The following is a 26,234-nucleotide window of genomic DNA, read 5'->3' as shown; positions in this document are numbered from 1 at the left end:
AGGGTGGAGTGGATAAATGGGAAGGAAGATGGACAGGTAGGATAGTTCAAGAAGACGGTTCCAAGTTGGAGGGTTGGATCTGGGATGGGGTGACGGGGGGGGAGGGGAGATGAGGAAACTGGTGAAATCAACATTGACCACTTCGACTCTCCCTCCCATTCTACCAAGGACAATCAAGTCCTGGGCTGCCTCCACTGCTAAATCCAAGCCATCTGACACCTGGAGGAAGAACTCCTCATCTTCTATGTTGGGACCCTTCAACTAAATGGCATCAATGTCAACTTCACTAGTTTCCCCATCTCTCCTCCTCCCCAAACTCATTCCAGATCCAAACCTCCAACTTGGCGCTACGCTCTTGAACTGTCCTACCTGTCCACCTTCCCACCTATCTGCTCCACCCTCCACTCTGACCTATCATCATCAACTCCCACCCCATATGCATCTATCTGCTACGTTCTCAACTCCCCTCCAATTTATCTTCCCCTCCCCCCACATTCCTCAGAAGGGCTTATGCCCGAAGCATTGATTCTCCTGCTCCACGGAGGCTGTCTTACCTGCTATGATTTTTAAAATCCTATCAGGGCTAGGGTTGGAGGCATGCAGGGGAAAAAACATAGTGCATAGGTCAGTGGTTCTCTGTCCCTTGTCCATTAATTTTTAATGCAAATTTAATTAACATGTTCAGATGTATATTGAATATCTGGGGCTGATGAGATTTGAACCCAGGTCTTCTGGGTTCAAACATTATCACTGTGATACAAGAACTCTTAAGAGGTGGCCCACTTTTACTAGAGACTGGATCATTGTCAAAGTGTAGCCAAGTAGCCTTAAGGGCTTAAATAAGCCCAGTTAAATGAGGCCCACTAGAATTTTCCAAATGATTTCTAATTTTGCATAACAGCAGGAGCCAGTTTATGGGTGCCTGAAGCGGGCTCACAACTGCAGGCAGGCTGATAGGTCTACCATGCCTACATAGATGTTATGATTTGGAGATGCCAGTGTTGGAATAGGGTGTACAAAGTTAAAAATCACACAACACCAGGTTATAGTCCAATAGGTTTAATTGGAAGCATCGAAAGCTAGTGTGCTTCCAATTAAACCTGTTGGATTATAACCTGGTGTTGTGTGATTTTTACCTTGATGTTAACAGCCATTTGATAGTCTGTAAACACAGGGATCTTACCCCTTAAAAGGAAAACTTCATTTAATTTTAGAATTTTTAGGCCAGAATCTCTTCTGGAAGTCTGGACCCTGAAAGGAAAAATTCCTCCAGTTACCTCTGTGACAATGCTGCTCCTTTAAAAAGGTTATGTTGTCCTTGGGTTTTATTTTCAGAGGTGGTAAAAGACAGACTCTGAAAAGTTTAAATTGAAGGGTTTTAGGGCCAATTTGATTGTGGTTAAGAGATACTGCCTCAGGCATAAGGCTTTTAAGTTCAAAAAAATACACTTGTACAATGAAAGGTGAGTGGCCAATTCTCACAGCTCAGTTTTTCTCTGGTCTGGCTATACACTGAAAGCCATCAGGTAGTGTTCTGAAGCTGCTGGACCCAAAGAAACAGGTCCAGGTTGATAGTCCCTCTCTGACTTCTCTCCTGTAAGAACCTGTTTGATTTTACCTTTTGTTTTCAAGGGGTGTTTATAGAGATTGTTGCAATTATTGGAAACAGTATCATTAAATTGGGATAATCTGTTAAGTTTTTGGATAGGTTAAGGTATTCTGTTCTCTTTTGTTTTTGCTTCATTCAGTAATCTTGTAAATAAATTCTGTTTTTGTTTAAAACAAACTGGTTTAACCAGTGGTATCTCTCCTGGCATATCCACTCTATACCTGCTTAAAACAACTGGCAAAATTCGGGTTTGGGCCACTTTTGTGAAATAGTTAAACAGGTTCTAGCCTGGTCCATAACACCTCTCCACAAAAGCTGTTTCACCCACTTAACAAAGTTTTCTGTTTCTTTTGTGTAAAACCACAGACATTTTTAATCAACCTGTTCAGGTATGTTATTACATTACACTGAAACAGGTAGGTAGGACTTGAACCTATGCATTCTGGCCTAGATTCAGGGACATTACCACGGTGCCACAAGACCATGCTTATTTGAATAATTGCAAATGTTAATTCTTAGTAATTTGTGTACATGCAGATTCACTTTACTTTGGAATGAAAGGTAATGTTGGGAATGCATTGAGGCTACTCACAGAAAACAAAAGATTCAGTTAGACCCTTCATTACTGGGAGCTCTTTAGTTCACATTTCAGTGAATGTAGTCAGACAAAACAGTTAACAAGCAGATGAAAGGGCAAAAAATAATGCAGTAATATTGGCCTATTTGTCACAAACTTAATCAATAAATATTGAAAAATATTCAAGTTGAGGTCTACTACACACCTGTACTCAATGGGGCAGAAGGAGGCTATCTGAAATAACACTTCCAAATATGCAAATTAGTACACAGATACAGGGTTTTGAAAGGCAAGATTAAGATAAACACCAAGGAGTACTTTGTTATACACAGAACAATCAATAAATTAGTTCTCAGAAGTAGCTATGAGAAAAAGATGTTGGGATTGTTTAATAAGGGACTAAGTGCTCCACTGTGGCAATATTAGGGCAGAATTTTGGAAGCCTCAGGCTGAATGAACTAAAGTGTTTCCTTCATTCAGATGAGCATATTGCTAATAAGGATTCATGAACTCGATCTGTCAATGTGGCTTATGTAATGCATAGTGCTCCCTGACCCAAAGATATTTTATTTTTCAAATTTCACATTGGTGAATGTAAACCAATTATGCTGAGGCTGTCTGCTGCTGGCGAAATGGGCTTTGAGAAGAAACTTATACCTGATGGACTATATTTCAGGAAGGCAGGATGGGAAGACCCACAGAATTTTGCCAAGAATCTGAAATTATTTCAGGCCAAACAAGTTGTCTTTCTATGACTATAAAACACTTTCCCACATTCCATCATTGAGACATAGAGATATTACTTTGACAACTGCTGATCTTTATTCAAACATGGCCTTGAAGATGGGATCCAGGGAAAATACATTTGGCCGTAATTTTGAACAGGATAGTGATGTAATTAAAAAACAATTAAAGGCCAGAATAAGTATTACCTAATATGGCATACAGTCACCGAAAATAAGAGATAGAAAAAAGGACATTGTAAACAATTTGCCTCTGCAGTCAAGTAGAAGGGTCTGGTTAGCTGCTTTGAAACTTTACCAGGAGATCAGTTGATGAATTGACCACCTGAGGCAGATTTTGGTTTATAGGACTTATAAATAATCAATGTCATTGTGAGTATTTCCTGTTGCTTTGCAGGGTGATAAATGTGTATGATAAAAGTGGAATGGTATCCAAGTTGTTATGACATTGCTATATGGACCAAAACCTTTAGACCCAAGAGGGGGCTTTTTACAATTATTGGAAGCTCCAATGATTAACCGCGTTCAAGATGAGTCGTGGAAAAGGGGAAGAAATGAAAAAGAGAATGCCAAATGACTAAAAGCCCTTATAATTTAAATATTTGTGAAGCCATCTGGATAATGCAACTTAAGCATTGCCAGATTTTAAAAAATAAATAAACAAAGTCCACTGAAACAGGTTTGCAATCATTCCACATTTATTGTTTCACTTTCAGCAAAAATCCAGCTGACATTATCACTGAAGCACTGAAGCAAAAGTGTCAGGACTCTTTACATAATATAATTTAAAAAGATTCACTGAATCATATTCAACAATACAGCAATAGGCACAGGCCATACAGCACACCAAGTATGCACAGATAAACAGCACCTTTCCAAACGAAAGATCTTTTGCCTCATGTGGTAAATATCCCTCTATGCCCTACTATAGTCTGTATTTAAAAAGAAATTTGCCTCTCTCATTTGCTTTATTTTTTCCCTCATTTACCTTAAATCCATACCCCCTAGTAGTTAATATTTCTATCCTGGGAAAAGGACTTTGACTATTCATTCTATCCCTGCCTCTCAATTTTGTAAACTTCTATCATGTTGCCTCTCAGATTCTGATGTTTCAAGTAAAATCAAACCAGGTTTGCCCAATCTCTCCTCATTAGCTAAAAACCTCCAAACCAGACAACGTTCTGGCAAACCAGTTTCAGTACCCACTCCAAAGTAATCTGGTAACCAGAACTATACATAATATTCCAAATGTGGTCCAACTAAAGTTCTCTACAGATACATGAGTTACCAATTTTTATACTCTATTTCCCGAATGTAGGCAAGCATGCCATATGCTGCCTTGACCACCTTATTCACTTGGATTCCCACTTCCAGGGAAGTGTGGATGTTTACATCTAGATTCTTCTGTTAATCCTTCTAAGATTTCTGCTGTTTACTGATTACTTCTCCCTTACATTTGTCCAGATTAAATTCCATTGGCCATTTCTCTGCCAAGTCTCCAGCGTATCTAGATCCTTCTGTATCCTCTGGCAATCTTTCTCACCAACCACAGGTCCCACAATATTTGGGTCATCCACAAATGTACTGACCAGATCACCTACATCATACTCCAAATCATTTATTTATTTATACACGTGCACACACACACACATATATATATGTGCTCTCACACACACACACAAACAAATAAGGGTCCCAGCACTGATATCTGCTGAACACTACCTGGATCTCTAATTAGATGAAGACCCTTTCATCACTACTCCATCTAATATGGCCAAGCCAGTTCTGAATCAATCTTATCAGCTCACCATGGTTCCCATGTGATTTTACCTTCTGGATCAGCCTGCCATGAGGGACCCTGTCAAAGGCCTTGTTAAAACCTACAGAAACAACATCCATCAACCTACCCTGTTATTTTTGCCACTTCGTCAAAAAATTTAATCAGTTTGAGACAACCTGCCCTGCACAAAGCTATGCTGCCTATCACTAATAAGTCATAAATTATGAATAAAGCTCAAATCCTTGGCTGTAAATTGTTGCACAGAGTTAAACGCCTCAGATCACCAAATGAAAGGGAAAATTAATTTTTACCTGAGTGAGAAAAGGTGAAATAATTCAAAACTAAAGTAAAAATGAGATTTTCCACCACCATCATTGCAACATAAGTCACACAGAAGATGATAAATTCAACTGTTGAGAAAAGCCACTTAGACAAGACATCAATTAGCACATTACAAAAAATCTTACTACCATGTCCTGAACAGAATTCAGCAAAGGCCATGTTTGAAATCCTTTTTCAGTGCAGGTAAAATGTAGCAGTTTTAACCTGCAACAGTTGGAAAATTCACTCATTCACGACTGCATGGCATCTATTTGAAATATTGGCTGAAGATCAGTGGTTTAGGCCAGATCTGGATTGACAGTCAGGTACTGAAGAATGTGCAATCCAATCTGTGTATCATAAAGCATGTTAGATATAGTTAAACAAAAAAAACCATGCTTTTAGGCTACTGATTATTCTTTGCCATTTGCTTCCCAGAACTCCAAGTACTTAAGTGCTATGTCATAGCAGAACTGGTACTGTTCCTGAAAAATAAAAAAAACAAAAATACAAGTTTAGCTCTAGATCTAGTTTCACCATCTAAAATTTCCCCTATCAGCTTTTTTCAGTCTTGCAAATTTCCTCGTTCTTTTCCTGTCGACTAAATGTCTTACTTCATTCTTACTGTACATTTCCAGGGTCGTTTGTCATTCTCTGGCACCAAGCCTGACTGGCCATTTTTCTCAGGTGAGCAGGGCATCAAATTTATCTCAATTTTGGCTTCACCTGACGTCCACATTTGAAATTATTTAAAGAGCCATACTGAATTTGAAACATTAACTCTGTTTCTCTCTGCACAGATGTGGCCAGAGCTGTTAAGGTTTTCCAGCACTTGGTTTCTGTTTTCTCTTATAAATAGAATTTTAGTTGGTTGAAGTTATCTGTTCAACACTCCCTCCAAAATAACTGATTATGTCTTCCTGTAAATATCTAACATGCAGCTGCCAGTGACAAACCTAAATGATTGCAGCACAGGACACATTTTTGTACATTGAAACCCAAACCAGCATGTTTCTTTAGAAACAGTTACAGAGGAACCTCAATTATCTGAATATCAATAATCTGAATTTCAGACTATCTGAAGAAGATCTCAAGGTCCCGATAGAAACATTACATCAAAGAGCTGTTTCAACACTGATCGCGTCTTTTGGTTCCAATGATTAAAAATGAACCCGGCTCACTGAAATGCTGCTGAGAACAGTCCTGGACATTGATGGGAGTCCAGGCACCATCTCCAAATGACAGACCACCCGCACTCTCTCTCTCTCCCCACACTTTCCCTGGAGTTCTACGCAGGGGTGTACGCTAAACTCCACTTCCCCAGATAATCTCTTCAACATTACCCTGTACAGGGCAAAGGTGGAACCTGTCAAAACATTGCAGTAAAAAGTTGTGTGGGTGTGTGTTAGTTTGCCACTCATTTCCCCCCCCCCCACCCAAAAGGCAGCAGCAGTCTTACTGTCAAGTCTGGCCGACCTGGGGAGGTTGGGGGGGGGGGGGGGGGGGGTGGGTGGTGCTAATGGATGAAGGGGGGGGCATGGACAGTGGGTGGGGAGAGACGGGAGGGCAGTGTAGGATGGGGTTATGGGGCGGATGTGGGTGGACAGGGGCTCACGGGGGGTTGACAGGGGCGGGAGCGCATGGGGGCGGCTGGGTCGGATGGGGTCAGGGCAGGCAGACTGTAGGTGGGAGCGGTTTGGGGGTAGGTTTTGGACAGGGTTGGGGGGGGGCGGACGGGGCGGATTGGGGCAGGATGGGGCGGGGTTGGGAGGTGGACAGATGGTGAGGTGAGACGGGGTTGGGGGCGGATGTGTCTGGTGAGTGGGGGTGGACAGGGTGGGGGGAGGTGGGGGCTCGCCGCGGTGTGCTGCTGCCTAGTCTCTTGATCAGGGAGCGGACTAAGCAAGTGCTCGCTGTCAATCCCATTGAACTGATTGGTGGGGGGTGGTGGGAGGCTTCAGCAATACTGCAGCTCCCTTACACACAAGTGTGTGTCTGCTCAGAAACCAACCCTGAGACAGAGGGAGGGAGCAAGGCAGGCAGAACGAGGAAAAGGAAACTTCAGAAAACATCGAGCCCCAGAGGAGAGGCATTGAATCAATTAACCGAATAATCAATTATCCAACCAAAACATGCCTGCCCATCTCGTTCGGATAATCGAGGTTTCTCTGTATTGGGAACAATTCATCACAAATATTACTCCTTTTATTTTGCTTGTGATATTTCAAATAATAGCTCTATGTTATAATTATCATAGAAAGCACTCTGTTGTAGTTCCAAATAAATTGAAAGACAATAGCGATGTTTATTACGACAGTCATTTAATATTCAGTAGGTGCTCCATCTTAAAGAAAAAGGTGTACCTTAAATTTTCATTCAGTGTAGGCTACAGTGGATGTGCATCAGTGGCAATATAGTGTTATGATGGACTTCAGTCAATAATTTTGAACAGGGAAGTTATAAACAATAAAAACAGCCCGAACCTTAAATTCTGATCATGATTTAGTGTTACCTGATCCAAAGTCAAAGCTGTCTTACTTGTAGCTGAATGAATAGCATTTTTGACTGCTTCACTCCAAAGACTTGCTTAAATGATAATTGCATGAAGTTTTGAGGAATGCAGAAGCATACCAAATGCCTTCTTCACTATCCTATCTACCTACTGTGGAAAAGGACATGGAAGATATAGAATGTAGGGAGATAGATGGTGACATCTTGAAAAATGTCCATATTACAGAGGAGGAAGTGCTGGATGACTTGAAATGCATAAAAGTGGATATATCCCCAGGACTTGATCAGGTGTAACCTAGAACTCTGTGGAAAGCTAGGGAAGTGATTGCTCGGCTTCTTGCTGAGATATTTGTATCATCAATAGACACAGGTGAGGTGCTGGAAGACTGGAGGTTGCTAACGTGGTGCCACTGTTTAAGAAAGGTGGTAAGGACAAGCCAGGGAACTTTAGACCAATGAGCCTGACGTCGGTGGCGGGCAAGCTGTTGGAGGGAATCCTGATGAACAGGATATACATGTATTTGGAAAGGCAAGGACTGATTAGAGATAGTCAACATGACTTTGTCTGTGGGAAATCATGTCTCACAAACTTGATTGAGTTTTTTGAGGATTGATGAGGAGAGCAGTAGATGTGATCTATATGGACTTCAGTAAGGCGTTCGACAAGGTTCCCCATGGGAAACTGATTAGCAAGGTTAGATCACACGGAATACAGGGAGAACTAGCCATTTGGACACAGAACTGGCTCAAAGGTAGAGGACAGAGGGTGGTGGTGGAGGGTTGGTTTTCAGACTGGAGGCCTGTGACCAGTGGTGTGCCACAAGGATCGGTGCTGGGTCCACTACTTTTCATCTTTATATAAATGATTTGGATGTGAGCACAACAGGTATAGTTAGTAAGTTTGCAGATGATACCAAAATTGGAGGTGTAGTGGACAGCGAAAAGGGTTACCTCAGATTACAACAGGATTTTGACCAGATGGGCCAATGGGCTGAGAAGTGGCAGATGGAGTTTCAGTTAGATAAATGCGAGGTGCTGCATTTTGGGAAAGCAAATCTTAGCAGGACTCATACACTTAATGGTAAGGTCCTAGGGAGTGTTGCTGAACAAAGAGACCTTGGAATGCAGGTTCATAGCTCCTTGAAAGTGGAGTCGCAGGTAGATAGGATAGTGAAGAAGGTGTTTGGTATGTTTTCCTTTATTGGTCAGAGTATTGAGTACAGGGGTTGGGAGGTCATGTTGTGGCTGTACAGGACATTGGTTAGACCACTGTTGGAATATTGCATGCAATTCTGGTCTCCTTCCTATTGGAAACATGCTGTGAAACTTGAAAGGGTTCAGAAAGATTTAAGGATGTTGCCAGGGTTGGAGGATTTGAGCTATAGGGAGAGGTTGAATAGGCTAGGGCTGCTTTCCCTGGAGTGTTGGAGGCTGAGGGGTGACCTTATAGAGGTTTACAAAATTATGAGGGGCATAGATAGGCTAAATAGACAAAGTCTTTTCTCTGGGGTGGGGAGTCCAGAACTAGAGGGCATAGGTTTAGGGTGAGAGGGAAAGGATATAGAAGACACCTAAGGGGCAATATTTTTATGCAGAGGGTGGTGTGTGTATGGAATGAGCTGCCAGAGGATGTGGTGGAGGCTGGTCCAATTGCAACATTTAAAAGGCATTTGGATAGGTATACGAATTGGAAGGGTTTGGAGGGATATGGGCCAGGTACTGGCAGGTGGACTAGATTGGGTTGGGATATCTGGTCGACATGGACGGGTTGGACTGAAGGGTCTGTTTCTGTGCTGTACATCTCTATGACTCTAAGAAATGCTATTTTAATAAGCAATATTAAATCCTTGTCTAACTTTTTTGGGGTGAAAACAATGATTCTAAGGTTCTATATAAAGAAGAGCACCAGAGTTTTCCCTGGTGTCCTAGCCAGTATTTGGTCCTCAGTCAGTATCACAAAAACAGATAATCTGCTCTTATTACATTGCTGTATACAGAATGTTGAAATAGATAAATTGGCTGCTGTATTTCCCACATTACAACAAAGACTGCAGCACAAAGGAACTTTATTTGGAGTATCCTGTGGTCAGAAAAGACTATTTGTAAATATATAAATTCTAAATATCATGGGTGAAAATTGCAGAGTTTTGGAGTACTGTAGTCCAACTGACGGGCTAAGTGTAGTCTTCCACCTGATTTCCTATATATTAAATTGCTATACAAATCTCAATGAGTAGATGTGAGATGTCACCAAACCTGCATTGTATGAAGCCTTTGCAAATTGTACGAAAACGTATGCCTTTAAATTTGGCTTTTGATCAAAACTTGGAATTAAATGATCAATTATGAAACAGTGTTGAATTTTAGTCATCAGTATAATCTCACACTAATCTAATGATCCCAATTTTGAAAGTTTCAATTAACCTATCACCACCAGATTTTGAGGTCATAATTGCAGAGTTCCCTTACAATGTGCATCTTTGACTAACAGATAGAAAATACATACACACATATCACAAAACTACCCGTCTCTGAAAGCACTTCACATTCAAAGGCTGCAACCCCATAAATTCATATTTGTGTAAATCCAATCCTGTCTCTGTGAAAATTTGATTTATGGATTTTGGAAGGCACTTCTGGTTTGATCTCACAGTTCCACTCACCAGGGATTCAACCATGTTTGGTTTGTTGTGGCGTAATGTCAGCACTGTGCGAAAAACATCCACCATCTTTTGGTATTTGATCATCTCCATGATGGAAATCAAAGCACAGAGTACTCCACTGTCCCCTTCTCCATTCCTAAACAAGACAGTTGAAGATTAAACAGGCTATTAATCTTTCCTCTATTAAAATTCCTGCCCATTACCAGAATTACTCATCCAAATGTACAGTTGGACAAATTTACAGCCATTAGGAATGAAGCATTTATAATAAATTGACAGAAATGGGACGCTGAATTGTAGCCTCGCCTGGGAAAGAAATGCATGTGGGAAGTGCTGAAAGTTACCTTGTTAGTGCCAAGAAACTGGCATGTCAGCTATCTCAATACCATCCTTCTCTTGAGCCATTTTCCCAGAGCCAAAATAAGGTGGAGAGGTAGGCATACCCACCTGAATACAGCAAGTAACTAATAAAACTAATTAGCAACCACATAAGGCCAACTGAATTAAACTGATAGGTTCCAGCCTCATGGGTAGTTTAGCTACCAAAAGTAGATTCCCTGCAGTTCATTGGGGAGGTCAGCATTCCAGGCAGGCCTACAGGCTCACCCTGCCTGCTTAGATGCAGCAGTAGCTACTACAGTGGGGTTTCCCAGTCACCCTAAGTATATATATTTGTCCCCTGCTGTGGTAGCTTGACAGCAAAGGTTATTTTTTTAAATTTCAAATTTAACATGTTTGAAAGAGCTTCATCATTTCTCTTCCACTACATGCATGCAGCTGCTTTCAAGCTGGAAGGCCTCAGTTGATCCACCAACCTTAATTTGATAGTGAGTCTGGCCTTTAATTAGCCGTGTGAAAAATCATAATAAATGGCTTTTTCCTGCAGTTACCAACTGCCTTTTTAAGCCTGTCAATGTGATTCAGGAAAATACAGGAAAACCTGTTACTGCTGCTAATCCAAGAGTCTGGTATTCTTAGTTTTTTCCTCTTTCTTTCAAAATGGAACTTTGAACTCTTTCTTTGGTATCCAGTCAGACAGGAGAAAGTGAGGACTGCAGATGCTGGAGATCAGAGCTGAAAATGTGTTGCTGGAAAAGAGCAGCAGGTCAGGCAGCATCCAAGGAGCAGGAGAAGGCAGCATTCCTGAAGAAGGGCTCATGCCTGAAACGTCAATTCTCCTGCTCCTTGGATGCTGCCTGACTTGCTGCGCTTTTCCAGCAACACATTTTCAGCTCGTATCCAGTCAGACAACCAATGAAAAATATCATAGGGAAGCAAAGGTAACTTTAAACCACAGTTAAGATGAGATTTTAACATGAAAATCTTCAAATGTGAGCTTTGAATACTGTGTTCAGGTACAGTGCCAGAACCTGATAAGCTCAGTCTAACAAAAACAAATTGATAAAAAAGGAAAACAGAAGAAAGCGAACTTTTGGAGGATTTACATAGACAGTTTGTGAGTATTAAAGTGACATGTTAGAGCAGATTTTCCAAAGGGAGCTTGTCATGACAAGTGTTTAAAATAGTATTTAATTTTTACACAAGTAGATTAACAAGAGTTTATTTAACAAATAAAAGTTCTCAATTTATTCTTTAAGTTCTTCATTGTTGCAATTGACTTGCAACATGTCAATTCAAATCAAAATATTGTCCACAGCTGCTAATAGCTGAACGTTTATCAAACAGACATATTTTCGCAAGCTAGAAACAAGTGGTCTTGACACTTTTCTCACATAATGAGATAAAATATTTAATATTTAGATAGCAATTTGTTCACAAGACAACTACTGGGAGTTTGAATACTTGATTTGAGGTCTTAGTCTTTTAGTTGAAAGTGTGTTGCGCCATCAATAAACATGCAACGTTAACCTTTAGACATCTCAACCATTAACATATATGGTCACCTATTTCAAATATGAGAAATGGCCAATGGCTAAATTACTTACAAACGGTGAATGACAATTCGTCCATCACCACATTTTGCCTGCCATTTTTCAACTGTCCTCAGTAGGTTGAAGAATGATTTCTTGCATTTGGGTACACCACTGTTTGTAGGCCACTGAAGGTATTGGAAATGCTTCACTGTCAGACAATTTTCCTGTAACCAAGACAACGTGAATAATTAGTGTTAAGAACTTGAGTTTCAATTTAACCTCAAGTTGTAATTGTGTATTTATTATAGCAGCTGAAATAATAACCCTCTTCATTAATTTATTTAGTCAATAGATTTCAAGTGGAAGATGTTTAAGATGCACCTTCACATTGAGAGTACTTTCCATCATGCTGTGTAGCACTATCACGCTGCTAAATAAGTTAGACTTTGAATAGAACTATCACAACTGAGCAACCATGAGGCACTGGGGATCATCAATAACATCAGAATTGTACTCCAGTACAATTTGCAACCTCATGACCTGGCATATACCCCCTACTTAACCTTGCCAGCAAGCCATGGGATAAATCCTGTTTCAGTGGAGAGCGCAGGAGGGCATGCCATGCTCAGCACCAGGTGTACTTAAAAATAAGGTGTCAACCTGGTTAAGCTACCAAATAGGACTACTTGCATGCCAAGCAGCATGAGCAATAAGTAATAGACAGACTAAGCGATTCCATAACCAACAGATCTGCAGTCCTGTCATATCCAGTTGTAAATGATCTTGGACAATTAAGCAACTCACTGGAGGAGAAAGCTCCACAAAAATCCCCATTCTCAATGATGGAAGAACTCAACACAAGTGCAAAAGATAAGGCTGAAGCATTCGCAGTAATCTTTAGCCAGAAGTGCCAAGTGGATGATGCACCTTGGCCTCCACTAATGGTCTTAAGCATTATAGATGTTAGCCTCCGCTAATTTGATTCACTCCACGTGATATCAAGAATTGGAAGTACTGAATTCTGCAAAGGCTATGGGCCCTGACAACATTCCAGCAATAGAACTGAAAACTTGTGCTTCAAAACTTGCTGCACTCCTAGCCTTACTCGCAGTATCATTCCAAAAATGGCATCAACCTAACCAATGTGGAAAATTGCCAGTAATGTACACAAGGCAGCACAAATCTAAACCCACTAGTTACTGACCTACTCTCGATCATTAGTAAAGTTCAGGAAAAAGTCAGGGAGCACCCACTCAACAATAACTTGCCCAGTTTGCGTTCCACCAGGGCCACTCAGCTCCTGGCCACGTGACAGTCTTGGCTTAAAAATGGACAAAAGAGCTGAATTCCAGAGGTGACGTGAGAGTGATAGTCCTTGACATTGAAGACACATTTGGCAGAGTATGGAAACAAGGAGCATACTCTCCATTAGTTGGAATCACACCTGGCACATAGGAAGACAGTTATGGTTGTAGTAGGTCAGTCATCTCAGCTCTAAGACATTTCTGCAAGATTTTATCAGGTCAGCGTTCGAAGCCCAACCATCTTCAGCTGCTTTATCAATGACCTTCTGGCCACAATGGGGTCAGAAATGGAGATGTTCACCAATGTTTGCATAATGTTCACCATTTGTAACTCCTCAGAAACTGAAGCAGTCCATGTTCAAACATAACAAGATCTGGACAATTTTGAGGCTTGGGCTTGCAAATGGCAAGTAACATTCATGCCACATGGTGCCAAGCAGTGACCATCTTCAATGAGACAATCTAACCACTACACCTTGATAAAAATCACACAACACCAGGTTGTACCCCAACAGGTTTATTTGGAAGTAACAGCCTTCGGAGCACTGCTCCTTTATCAGGCAATGCTCTAAAAGCTAGTGCTTGTTGGACTATAACCTGATGTTGTGTGATTTTTATCTTTGTACACCTCAGTCCGACACCGGCACCTCCAAATCATGACTACACCTTGAAATTGACTCGTGTTACTATCACTGAATCCCCCACTATCAATATTTTAGGAGTTACCATTGATAAGAAACTCAACTTGATTTGCTACATGTACATAATTGCTACAATAGCAGCTCAGAGGCTGAGAATACTGCAGTCACCTCCTGACTCTCCAACTCCTGTCCACCATCTAAAAGGCATAAGTCTGGAGTGTGTGGGAATTCTTCTCACATGTCTGGGTAGGTGCGGCTTCAATACTTAAGAAACCTGACACCATCCAAGTCAAAGCAGCTTGCTTGATTGAGGCCGTATCCACAACATCCACTCCCTTCACCACCGATGCTCAGTAGCAGCAGTGTATTATTGACAAGGTGCACCATGAAAATTCATCAAGGTTTCTCACGCAGCACCTTCCAAACCCATGACCACTTCTAATGTGTAGGATAAAGCAGAAGATATATGGGAACACCACCACCATCCCCCTCCGAGCTACACATCATCCTGACTTGGAAAGGTATCACTGTTCCTTCACTGTTGCTGTGTAAAAAACCTGGAATGTCCTCCAAAAGGACATTGTGGGCTTTACCTAAAGCATGTGGATTGCACTGAGGCAGAAGGCAACTCACCATTGTCTCAAGGGCAACTAGGGACGGGCAATAAATGTTGGCTGTCCAGCCAGCCACATCCCACGAGTAAATTAAAAAGAAATGTTGGGGATTTGATTTGGCAAGGAGTGAATTTTGAATTTCTTAGTTAATGTTTTTTAAATATTCCAAATTTAATATGACTAAGTTGCATTGTATGATTGTCCTGTTGGCAGCACAAGAAGTCACTGCTAGCTATTCATAGCTCTGTCACTAGGAAACAGGCAAGCCAGTTGTATGTGCGAGTGAATTAGCAAAACCATATGTTGAATTTTCACTTTTTATGTATTTGTTGCAGTGAGTGCTATTGTAATATCAATTAGGTTGATGCTTTGTAAGGTAGAGGGTGACCTCATTGTCAGGATTGCTTGAGATATCTTTGCCATCCTCAATCTCTTGCTCTCTATAATCTTTCTGTGCACAGCCTGGAGTTCTACTGTTGGTATGAAAGGATTTCTTTACTTTTTAGCATTTTATTCACAGTAGGTTTTATTACACTTTAAGTGTACAGTAAGCGCTCAATAAAACTTGGAATGTCAATCTAATCTGGCATTGCAGTCTAATTCCACATAGCTGTACAGTAGACTTTAATATATCATGGATAAAATCTCACATGAATTTGGAGATGTTCTGCTGCAAAAGTCAAAACATTTAAATTCAGAATTTTACTTCAATACTTTACCTCTATCAATGGATGCGAAAAACAAAGGTTGATTTTGTTCCATCTGTTGACAGAATTTTTGTAATGGTCTTTCAACATAAGTTTTAGTTCTTTTCTTTTCAACAGACTAAAAAATTATTTTTTGACAATTTTTCCCTTCAAGAACATTTGGTAATTTTGGGTATTATGACTTACTGAAGCAGTGCACTGTAAATCAAGACCCAATATTCATATAAGGAGTTTTTTTAAACATAAAAGTATGCACAGTCCCTCAAATGTGCGTGACTTTCAGATCAAGGTGCATAGGAAGCATGGACCACATTTGTGTTCAAATTTTTTTTATAAATAATTAGAGTATAGCTACAAAGTAAACAGATATAAACCATTGCATTATAACATTAACTAAAACTATAATCCATTTATAAAATTCTCCTTAGACAAACAAAACCAATTAGGGAAAATAGATTATTGATCAAGGTAGAAAAACTGGAAATCAGTTCAGTTCACTTGTAAATATGTCTGATTTATTAATTCAAAAGTCACAGCTCACTTCAACTGCTGCAGAGAAGGTAGCAAATTTTCTTCAAACCTAAACTGGAGTTGTTTTTAGACCATAGAACATAGGCAATTTCTGCTGGGGAGGACAACTGCATATACTTGCATGCCTCTCTCTCTCTGACTGTCTTTGCAACTGGTTTCCAGTTCCAACTTGTTCAGTTAACAGAGAACTAATCAACCCATGTTAGGTCCACACTCTCCACCAACCGCCTCTCCATACCTGGCACTTTCCCCTGCTGCAGGAAGAAGTGCAAAACCTACGCCCACAGAATCCCCCCACCCCCTCTCCACCCATCCAAGGCCCCATAGGATCATCCCAAGTCTGGCAGAAATTTACTTGCATATCTTCAAACCTCATTTATTGCATCCGTTGCTATCAATGTGGTTTCTTCTATATCAGAGAGACCGAGTGCAAACTCACGGAACCATTCAGGGAACATCTCAGATCCGTATGCACCGACCAACCGCATCTTCCAATGGCCATCCATTTCAACTCCCACTCGCACTCACCCAGTGACATGTCCATTTTGGGCCTCCTCCATCACCAAAACAAGGTCATCTGCAAACTGGAGGAAGAATACCTCATCTTCCACCTCGGAAGCCTACAACTACATGGCCTCAACATTGAATTCACCAGTTTTCACATCTCCCCTCCCCATCCCAGATCTAACCCTCCAACTCAGCACTGTTCTCCTGACCTATCTGTCCATCTTTCTATCTTTCTTCCCACTTATTTGCTTCACGTTTTCCAACCTATCACAATCACCTCTTATCTGCAACCATTTAATCGCCATCCCACTTACCTTTCTCCTAGCTCCATGTCCCTCCTACTATTTATTTCACAGTCTTGTTCCCCCTCTGCAGTCCTGATGAAAGGTCCTGCCTGAAATGTCAACTCCTTGGATGCTGCCTGACCTGCTCCGCTTTTTCCAGCACTACACTTTATGGATTCTGACTGTCCAGCATCTGAAGTCCTTACTATCTCCTGGAAAACTAATCGTGCTCAACTTGTAAATTCCTTGGCTCCTGATCATCTGTACATTGTAGAAACTCAGTCATAAGAAAACAGTTGTCAATAAGAATTGAATTCCTTGCTGTGAAACTATGCAGTCATCCTGGTTGGGCCTGCATTTTCTGAATAGTTGCCCTTGAGATGGCAGTGGTGAGCTGCCTTTTGAAACAACTGCAGTCCATTTGGGGTAGGTGGACCCTCAATGCCATTCTAGGAACTAAATCCAGTGACACTGAAAATAAAGTGATACATTTCCAAGTCAGGATGGTAAGTGGCTTGGGGAACACTGCAGGGTTGATTGTGTTCTGATGCTCTTGTCCTTCTGGATGATAATGATTATGGGTTTGGAAGATACTGTTTAAGTGGCCTTGGTGAACTTCTGCAGTGCATCTTGTAGCTAGTGCACCTTGTATGTAGTGCACACTGTTGCTATTTAATTGATGGTAGAGGGACTGAATATTTATGGATGTGGGGCCAGTCAAATGGGCTGCTTTTTATTGACAGTGTCAAGCTTCTTGAATATTTTTGGAACTGCAGTCATCCAGGTAAGTGGGGAGTAATGCATCATACTCCTAATTTACAACTTGTAGATAGTAGGCAGAATTTGGGGAGTCAGGAGTTGGCCTACTCACTGCAGGATTCCTAGTCACTGACATACTCCTGTAGCCATTGGTTATGTGGCTAGTTCAGTTCAGTTTCTGGTCAATAGTAATCCTGAAGATATTGATCATGTGGAATTCAGTGATGGTGATCCCTGGTGAATGTCTAAGGCGAATGGTTAGATTCTCTCTTGCTGGAGATGGTCATTGCCTGGCATTTCTATGGCATGAATCTCATTTGTGAACAACTCCAACTTGGCAGCAGTGCTCTTGACCTGTCCTACCTCTCCATCTTCCTTCCCACTTATCTGCTCCACCCTCCTCTCTGACCTATCACTTTCCATCACAAATTCATCTACCTATCGCATTCTCAGCTACCTTCCCCCCAGCCCCACACCCCTCCCATTTATCTCTCAGGCCCCTTGGGCCACCCTCTCATTCCTGATGAAGAGCTTATGCTCAAAACATTGATTCTCCTGCTCCTCAGATGCTGCCTCACTGGCTGTGCTTTTCCAGCACCACACTCTTTGACCCTTATTTGTGAATTGTCAACCCCAAGCCTGGATATTGTCCAGGTTTTCCTACTTTTGGAAATTGGTCACTTTAGTATTTCAGGAGTCATAAATGCTGCTGAACATTGTTCAGTCACCAGCTAAAGTCCCAACTTTTGACCTTTATGATGGAGGGAAGGTATTTGATGAAGCAGCTAAATATTATTGGTCCAAGGAAATTAACCCAGAAAACTTCTGCAGAGATGTCCTGGAGCTGTGATGATTGACTTCCAATCACTACAGCCATCTTCTTTCATGTCAGAAATGATTCCAATTAAAGGACACATTTTCCCTGATTCCCATTGATTCCAGTTTTGGTAGTGCTTTTTGATGCTTGCTTTGGTCAAATGCAGAAGTGACAAAGGAGTCATAGGTGATGGAACAAACATAGACCCTGATATCACCAAGAAAAGCGACAATAAACAGATGTAGTTATCATTAGCTGATCCTCTGCCAACAGGGTGTGTGATCCAGAAAGAGAAAATAAATGGGTAAAAAGCATAAACAGGTGGAGTCTTGTGACATTCCCAAAGTGAATATGCATTCCAGGGAATACACTAGTTTAATTGGGCCAGGAGGGAATGCAATCAGCTAAGTGGGAAATCAGGAATGTGGACTACAGAGGAGTGAGAATTGGAGTATGGAGGAGGTCAGCTGTATTAAACTTTACAGAAGGTTCAAGTAGAATGAGGAGAGACAGTACAATCTCTATCAAAAACCTCCTTTGTGACAACTGGTCGTTCTGCATTATAATATGGCAGTTGTGTTCCTCTGCAACCCTGTGCTATAGTAAATCATGCTATTGAAGATAGCTATAGAAAATTGTTATACACATTCAGTAGAAGGCTTGTGTTATCCAAACACTGTCCACAATTCATAAATCACAATATAGTCAATTTGCACTGACAAAATGTGTCTTATATCAACACACAAGGATGATCTTGGATTTATGAGCAGGGTGGAGATATTCCTGAGCAACCTGTTCAGAGATGTTACAACCCACCTCTGGAGCAGGTGGGATTTGAATTTGGGCTTCCTGGTTCAGAGGTAGGGACATTATCACTACACCACAAGAGCCTCTACGGGTTGGGTGGCAATGACACAATTGAGGTTTTAATGAGAAAGAAAAAGCTAGAAAACAAGTGGTAGTTGGAGTTAAGAAGTGAATTGAGAAGAGTTTAGAGAACATATTTATCTTTTGCAATGAAAACAAATAATTTGGTCATGAAATATCAAGTTTACTTTTTTAGGAAAATGGTTTGCTTGTACAGGGTGAAATTAATGTACCTGTATTAAGATCCCAGCAAAAATGTTAATAAGAGCTTGAGAGAAAGCAACCTACCAATAATGGCAACAACTGACAAACATGTGTCCTCTATCCAAATGGCAAATTGCAAGCTTGTTTTAAGAACCTCCAGCCTCATCCAACATACTTCCAAAGAGAAAGTGAGGCTTAGGTATGTTTACTTGCTGTAAACAGAGACAAACCAGAGGAATATAGCAGCCAGTGACAGGTCCTTCAGGAAATTAATTCAATGAATAAAAGGCATTTCATTATTTCTTTTCTATCTCCTCCCCTCCTCCCCCGCCCCACCCCCAAGATAAAGCAGATGACTATCATCTTCAAAATGAGACTCTTCTATCTCTGCTTCTCTTCTTGCAAAACTGAAATTGCGTGGTAGGGATATGCATTTATCCAGAAATGGTTAGTGTCATACTTGAATTAATTTTCAACCACTATTCAGGGTGAAAACTCCATAGAGGCTGATATCCTATCACCAGGCTGTCCTTTATTTACACATGGACAGTCCTTGACTTTAGCACTGTCAAATTCAGAGACAGATACCAGAGTGTTAATGTCACTGACACTCTTTTTATAAGCCAGGCCTCCCTGAATGGACCTTCTTGCCTATGGTCTTCTGTCAGTGTAATTGGTAAAGAAATGAAGCTTTAACAAGAAAAAGATAGACCCATCATGCTGCTCTGTGAACAACAGTGGTTGTACGAGAAATTAATAGCCAATAGTACCATTGCTTGGTTCTGTGTGCTTTATGCTGCCACCAGATGGATTCATATGTAGCAGTTCAATGCACTCATACAGCAAAATGTTAATTACTTTCAGTGAGAGGCATAGCACAGACAAAGAAATAACAAATTCAGGTTTGGAAAAAGTTGAATTTGTTAGCACGTAAGTTTGTTTGGTAAATGTAATTCAATGCAGAGAAATGTCAGATAATTAACGAAAAGTAGTGAATCAAAAAGAGAAACAAGGTGTGGAATGTAATCCAGGTAACAGGGAGTCCAAGAGACTCTGTCAACACTTTTGGGGAAGTCTCATACAATTTAATGCCAACTCAATACTTAAGTTGCCAGTCCCAGTTGGGATCCTGGGCTCAATTCCCAGGGATGGAAATCTTGCAATCGGAGAGCTGTAACCCAATCAAAGGCCAGCAGTTCTTCATGGTCATCAACGTAGAGGTGCTAACTGCTGGAAATGCACCTACCTGAAACTCAGGAAACAGCAAAGGGCACAGGCCACAGTTGAGTGTGCATTAAATACCAACATACGGGCCTCAATTAGTCTCACAGCAGGAAAGCCATCCACAAACATTCCTACTATGGTCATAATTGGGCACAGTCCAGACAATGGCAAGGCACCACACAGCATCTTATTTCCTGATTAAATATCCCCTATCTCAAATTCCCTGTTAAGGTGATGATTAATGCATGGGAACAAATTAGTGTTGCAGATGCTTTGACAAATCTGTTGATGGGAAGACTGCTCCTTACTTAACAGGGGTGACCTGAACATTACTAAATCTGGCTGAGCTATTTTATGTATTTTAAAGCGGATTCCTGAAATGGGACCAGTAATCATTTCAATAGTGAGATATTGAATATTGAGATAAGCTCCTGTTTTCATTATTGGGCCTGTGGTCAACATTGATATTAAAAAGGCAGAGCTAATGTTGCAGTGAATTCTTAACTCCTCTTATCAGGTTTTGTCGTGGTCCTCTAATAGTGTGAGTAGGTTCAGAAGAAGTACTCAATGGAGATAGAACTATAATGTGATCCTAGCAATTAGCCTCTGGACTGAGCTCTTTGGCTCCTGCTATTGATTCAGTGCTCTTTAATACTTGGCATGTACCATTTCATTTTAAGAAACAGGCTATGTATACCCAACCAAGGTTAGCATACTGCAGTTGGCAACACACATCCTAGGATTTACATTCAAACTCAACAAGTCGACATTCTGGCCAAGTCCTGTTAATGAAAGCCAAATGAATTTTGTAGACTGATCAAAATGAGCATTCTTTTTAAATCTTTGCAGGATAAAGCCAACAGTGTGAAAAGCACAAAAGAACAAATACTTAAAAAGTCAAGATAACAGGCTTCAAGTTAAAAATATGGAAACAAAATAAGAGTGGCAGTCAGATTTAGGAACAAATCCAAGAGAATGGATAACGGAGAGATAAAAATAAAACAAGTCAGGTTAACATTAATAAATTAAAGAAAAAAAAAGCTTGAAGTTAAAACTAACCAGACCAAGGGTGGCACAGTGGCTCAGTGGTTAGCACTGCTGCTTCACAGCACCAGGGAGCTGGGCTTGATTCCAGCCTTGGGTGACTGTCTATTTTACTGAAATTGCCAATGTGTTGATGGGATGTTATTTTATTGGAACAGTTACTGTTTGGTGTTAAATAATGTATTATTCTGTTAAGTTTTCCAATGGAGTTTGTTATATCAATTTCTTCTGCTTTTGTTGTATTTAACTGTAGTGTATGAATAAAGTGTGTTTTGCTTCAAGACTGGTTGTTTGACCAATCAAATTGCAACTGGAATGCAACACCTAGTACTTGCCTTTAAAAGAAGGAAAGGTTAAGGTCTAGGCTATCTTCATAATATATTTTGGTAGGGTTTTGTTTGGTCCACAACAATACATACATATGAATATCTGAATTAGGAGCAGAGTTACTGGTATAACTAACTCCATTGAAAAACTTAGCAGATTATTTAACTACTAAACACCAACTGGTTCCAGTGTAGTAATATTCCATAAACATATCCTTGGCAAAGGCAAATTCAATAAAATAAATTATCGCACATGCAATGTTTCTCTAGTCCGGGGGGAATAAAAATCAAAAGAAAATTTCTTGTAGACAGAGAATTCAAGTGTTTGCTATAATAGGGAGAGATGTATGGCAGCTTCAAAAACCTAACAACTGCTAAAAGCTAAACTAAAACCCTTATTCTGTGGCAGCCTGACTCTACACATTCATGTTGCTTCTATTGTTCCAACTTGAAAAAAGTTTCCCAACACTCTGCAGGCCATCTACTTTATTGGCTTGGAACAGGCTGCTGTCTTAATCTTTCTTCATAAAAGAAAACTAGGACAAATATACACCTCTTTAAGCAATAGTATTGTCACAACCCTAATGAAATAAAGGTTCTTCTATTCTGGGTTATAAATGGGCAATCCCTTATTTTCAAAACACAATCTCCTAGTTCTAGATTCTCCCAGTAGAGGAAATGTCCTTTCCACATTCACCCTATCAAGTCCCTCAGGATCTTCATATCTTTCAATCAAACCACCTCTTACTCTTACTCTTCTAACATCTAATGATACAGGACTTCTGTCTAACTTTTCCTCAAAAGACAACCTGCACTCATCATTTAGATAATTTCTTCTTTAATCTATTCTTTCTTTCAAATAGTCAATAGTTATTCCCACATTATTCTTTATTTGAGGGATCTTTGGCCAATCATTTAACTATAATCCCATTGTGGCTTCTTTATAAGATGTTAAGAAATAAGAGGAGAATGATCTGTTGATCTCTCAAGTCTGTCCTGCTAATCTGTCCCAGGCCTCAACCTTTTTCATGAGATTTTTCCTCAGCCCTCAATTCTCCAACATTTCAAAAATCCAACTACTTGTTAAATACTTTAAATGAAATAACTTTCACAATTCTCTGGGGTAAAGAGTTCCCGACATTCACTGCCCTCAGTGAAGAACTTCTTTCACATCTCAGTTTTAAATGAGCATCCCCTTACTCTGTAACTACACTGCTTAGTTTGAGGTAACAGGGTTACCGGTTCTGAAATGTTAATAGTTAGGAAAAGGTGGTATATATAGAGATGGTGGGGTGAGGGAGGATGAAAGGAGTGAGAAAATAGATGGAGATGGAGATCAGAGAGAGAAAGCAAATTGGGCACAGAAAGGGAAGGTTGATAGTAAGGCATGGAAGGCAAAAAAAAAAACTGATAATGGGGATTATAAGTAGTCAAAACTTGGTTTGCTGTGCAAAAACGGCCCATGTCATGACAGAACCTGGGGTGTGATGTGGTTAAGGACATAGAAGGAGGTCCTCAGGCTTGAACATTATTGAATTCAATATGGAGCCCTAATGGCTGTAGGGTCCCCAAACAGAAGACAAGAGGCTGTTCTTCTGAGCCTCGCTAGTGCACTGCTACAGATTCAAGACCAATGTTGGTCAGGGAAGATGGTGGTGTGTTCAGGTCACAGCCAATTGGAAGCATGTGGAAACTTTTTTGGATAGAACATAGGTATTCTGTAAAGCAATCATGTAGTCAGTGTTGCATCTCCTTAGTGTAGAGCAGACCACATTGTGAGCAGTGAATACAATAGACTGGATTGAAGTGCAGGTAAATCACTGCTTCACCCACAAAATATGTCTGGAGCCTTGGATAGCGAGAATGAAGGAGGTAAACAGGCAAGTGTGGCACCTTCTGCAAATCCACAAAAAGGAGCCATGGGGGTGTGGAAAGGACATGTCCTCTACTGGGAGAATCTAGAACTAGGAGACTGTGTGCTAAAAAGCCATGTTGATTGTGGAGGACGAGTGGAGCGTGTCCCATAGGGAACAGTCCTTGTGAAATGCTGGTAAGGAAGGGCAGGGCAATGTGTGTCTGGTGTTGGCATCCCACTAGAGGTGGTAGCAATGGCAGCTTTAGTTGATATTAATGACTTACCATCAGACAGATAAACTACTCATCAGACAGATGGCTTCTTCACAAGCAGTAAGGTAAGAACTAGTTTCCAGAGTGAAGATACAAAAACCAAAGGAGCACCTCCTTTCCCTCTGCACCAACCTCTCTTAATAACCCAACTCCTAGCACTCTGTTCAATGGCACACTCATATGCTGAATTGCACTGATATGCATTTAACTATATGCTCCCATTTCACTCAGTTTCAGTTATAGAAAAGCCTGTTACAGCTCGTTTCCTTAATTTAGTAACTTTAGCTGCAGGAGAAAGTGGGGACAGCAGATGCTGGAGATCAGAGTTAAAAAGTGTGGCACTGGAAAAGCACAGGAGTTCAGACAGCATCTGAGGAGCAGAAAAATCAACGTTTCAGGCATAAGTCCTTCAGCAGGAATATGGGGAGGGGAAAAAGGGTGCTGAGAGATAAATAAGAGGTTGGGGGTTGGGGCTGGGGGAAAGGTAGCTGGGAAGGCAATAGGTAGATGCAGGTGGGGGGGGGTTGGTGGTGATAGTGACAGGTCAAAGGGAAGGGTGGAGCGGATAAATAGGAAAGAAGATGGACAGGTAGGACTTTAGCTGCAATCTAGTGGAGATCTGTTTATCCCTATATTGGTCTGGATGAAATTTAGAATTTAAATAATACTTTTCAGTTAAATGTTATGTGCATTCCAAACAAAATAAAGATGTTTGGAAAGGTATTAAAATTCCACTTGCCTGACTCTTTGTTCAAAATTGCACTCAGTGTACCTGTATTTATGGATATTTCAAAATCAAACTGTCCAGACATTTTACGACACATATCTGGAACAGTTCAGACTTGAACCCAGCTTTCGTGTTCCTGTGGGAGGGACACTATCACTGTAACATAAGAACCCCTAAATTATTTTTTCGTCAAGCTACTCAGAAAGGTTATCATACATCTCTATAGTAGGTGGGACTTTAAACCTAGGTCTCCTGGCTCAGTGGTTAGGGTACAACCACTGTGCCACAGAGCCCAGATATTCAAAAAAATCTTGATTAATTGACTTCAGCTGTTTTCCAGTCTCCAGAACCCAGTTATACTGATTACCTCTCACCCGCTTGTAGTGGTAGTGTCCCTACCCCTGACTGAGATGCTTGGGTTCAAGTCCCACCTGTTCCAGAGGTATGTAACAACATATCTGAACAAGTTGATTAAAAAATAGGTTAATGAGAAAAGAACTGATGATCTCAATCATCCTCTGTGACATGTTGGTTAAACAAGTTCTACTGAACTCTCTCCCCCCTTACCTACACCTCTTATTTCATTTGCTCATTAATCATTCTGAACTACTTGTGATACTACTGCATCTGTGTAATTGACAAATTGAGGGAATTAATTTGCACAAATGTTTAGAAGGATGAGAACAATAATAAAGCCTTCTGTTCTAACAGGTGACCATCGACAAGGTGCACTGCAGCAATGTAGCAGATGCATCGGAGCACCATCATCTGTGTGTTCCATTCTAAGCTGCACATGATCTTTGGAGGAATGTCACCATTCCTTCACTGTTGCTGTATCATTGCCTTGGAACTGCCTCCTGATTGGCACTATGGTTTAACCTACACCAAATGTCTCAGCAGATCAAAGAAGTGTTTCACCACAATGTTCTCAATGGAAATTATAGAAAGGAACAAACATTGGCCTTCCTTGTAATGCTCATATACAACTAACCAATAAAAATAAGTTTTGGCCTTTCATTTATTGCCTGGATGCTGGGACTACCTCCCCCAGAACAGCTTCTCAGCATTCTGTAGCCACAGAATGGGTTGTAAAAGGATAGAAAGACACATCGTGGGTGCAGTTCATTTTCACCAGGTATCAGTTGAACAATAAAATGGAGTGGCAGCAGAGTAGGTGATCCTCAACTGTCCATTTTCCTCCTGCAGCATAGTGAAATTTAGCCCATAAGTAGCAAGCCTGCCTAGGGCCTAGAGACAACAGAGTTGAAGACTGCACTGGACCTGGATTATGGTATATAATGAGCATTGAGGTTGAGCCCAAAACGTGGAGATACACTACAAAAGCTCTATTTTAACAACAGTGTTAAATATCAAGGCGCTTTCAAGGCATTATGGATAAAATACAGAGCATTCCAACTGCAACCTAGATTTATTTTCTAAATACATTACAATTCACACAAAAAAAATGTCTTG

General features: G+C 40.7%; 1 protein-coding gene across 1 annotated transcript in view; it reads right to left on the bottom strand.

Moving 5' to 3' along the window:
• Positions 1-3,696: 3,696 nt before the first annotated feature.
• Positions 3,697-26,234, bottom strand: part of LOC140453410 (receptor-type tyrosine-protein phosphatase U-like) — a 476,064-nt gene continuing 453,526 nt past the window's right edge. The window contains exons 34-36 of the mRNA XM_072548057.1: positions 12,151-12,302; positions 10,205-10,340; positions 3,697-5,515 (exon numbers count right to left, since the gene is read on the bottom strand). Of these exons, the coding sequence (XP_072404158.1) occupies positions 5,444-5,515; positions 10,205-10,340; positions 12,151-12,302 (360 nt within the window). The 3' untranslated portion in view covers positions 3,697-5,443. The remainder of the gene's footprint in view (positions 5,516-10,204; positions 10,341-12,150; positions 12,303-26,234) is intronic.

This window comes from Chiloscyllium punctatum, chromosome 27, assembly GCF_047496795.1.
Source record: "Chiloscyllium punctatum isolate Juve2018m chromosome 27, sChiPun1.3, whole genome shotgun sequence".
In the NCBI taxonomy this organism is placed as follows: domain Eukaryota; kingdom Metazoa; phylum Chordata; class Chondrichthyes; order Orectolobiformes; family Hemiscylliidae; genus Chiloscyllium; species Chiloscyllium punctatum.
The sequence above is the reverse complement of the archived record's forward strand: the minus strand, read 5'-3'. Positions and strand labels throughout refer to the sequence as shown.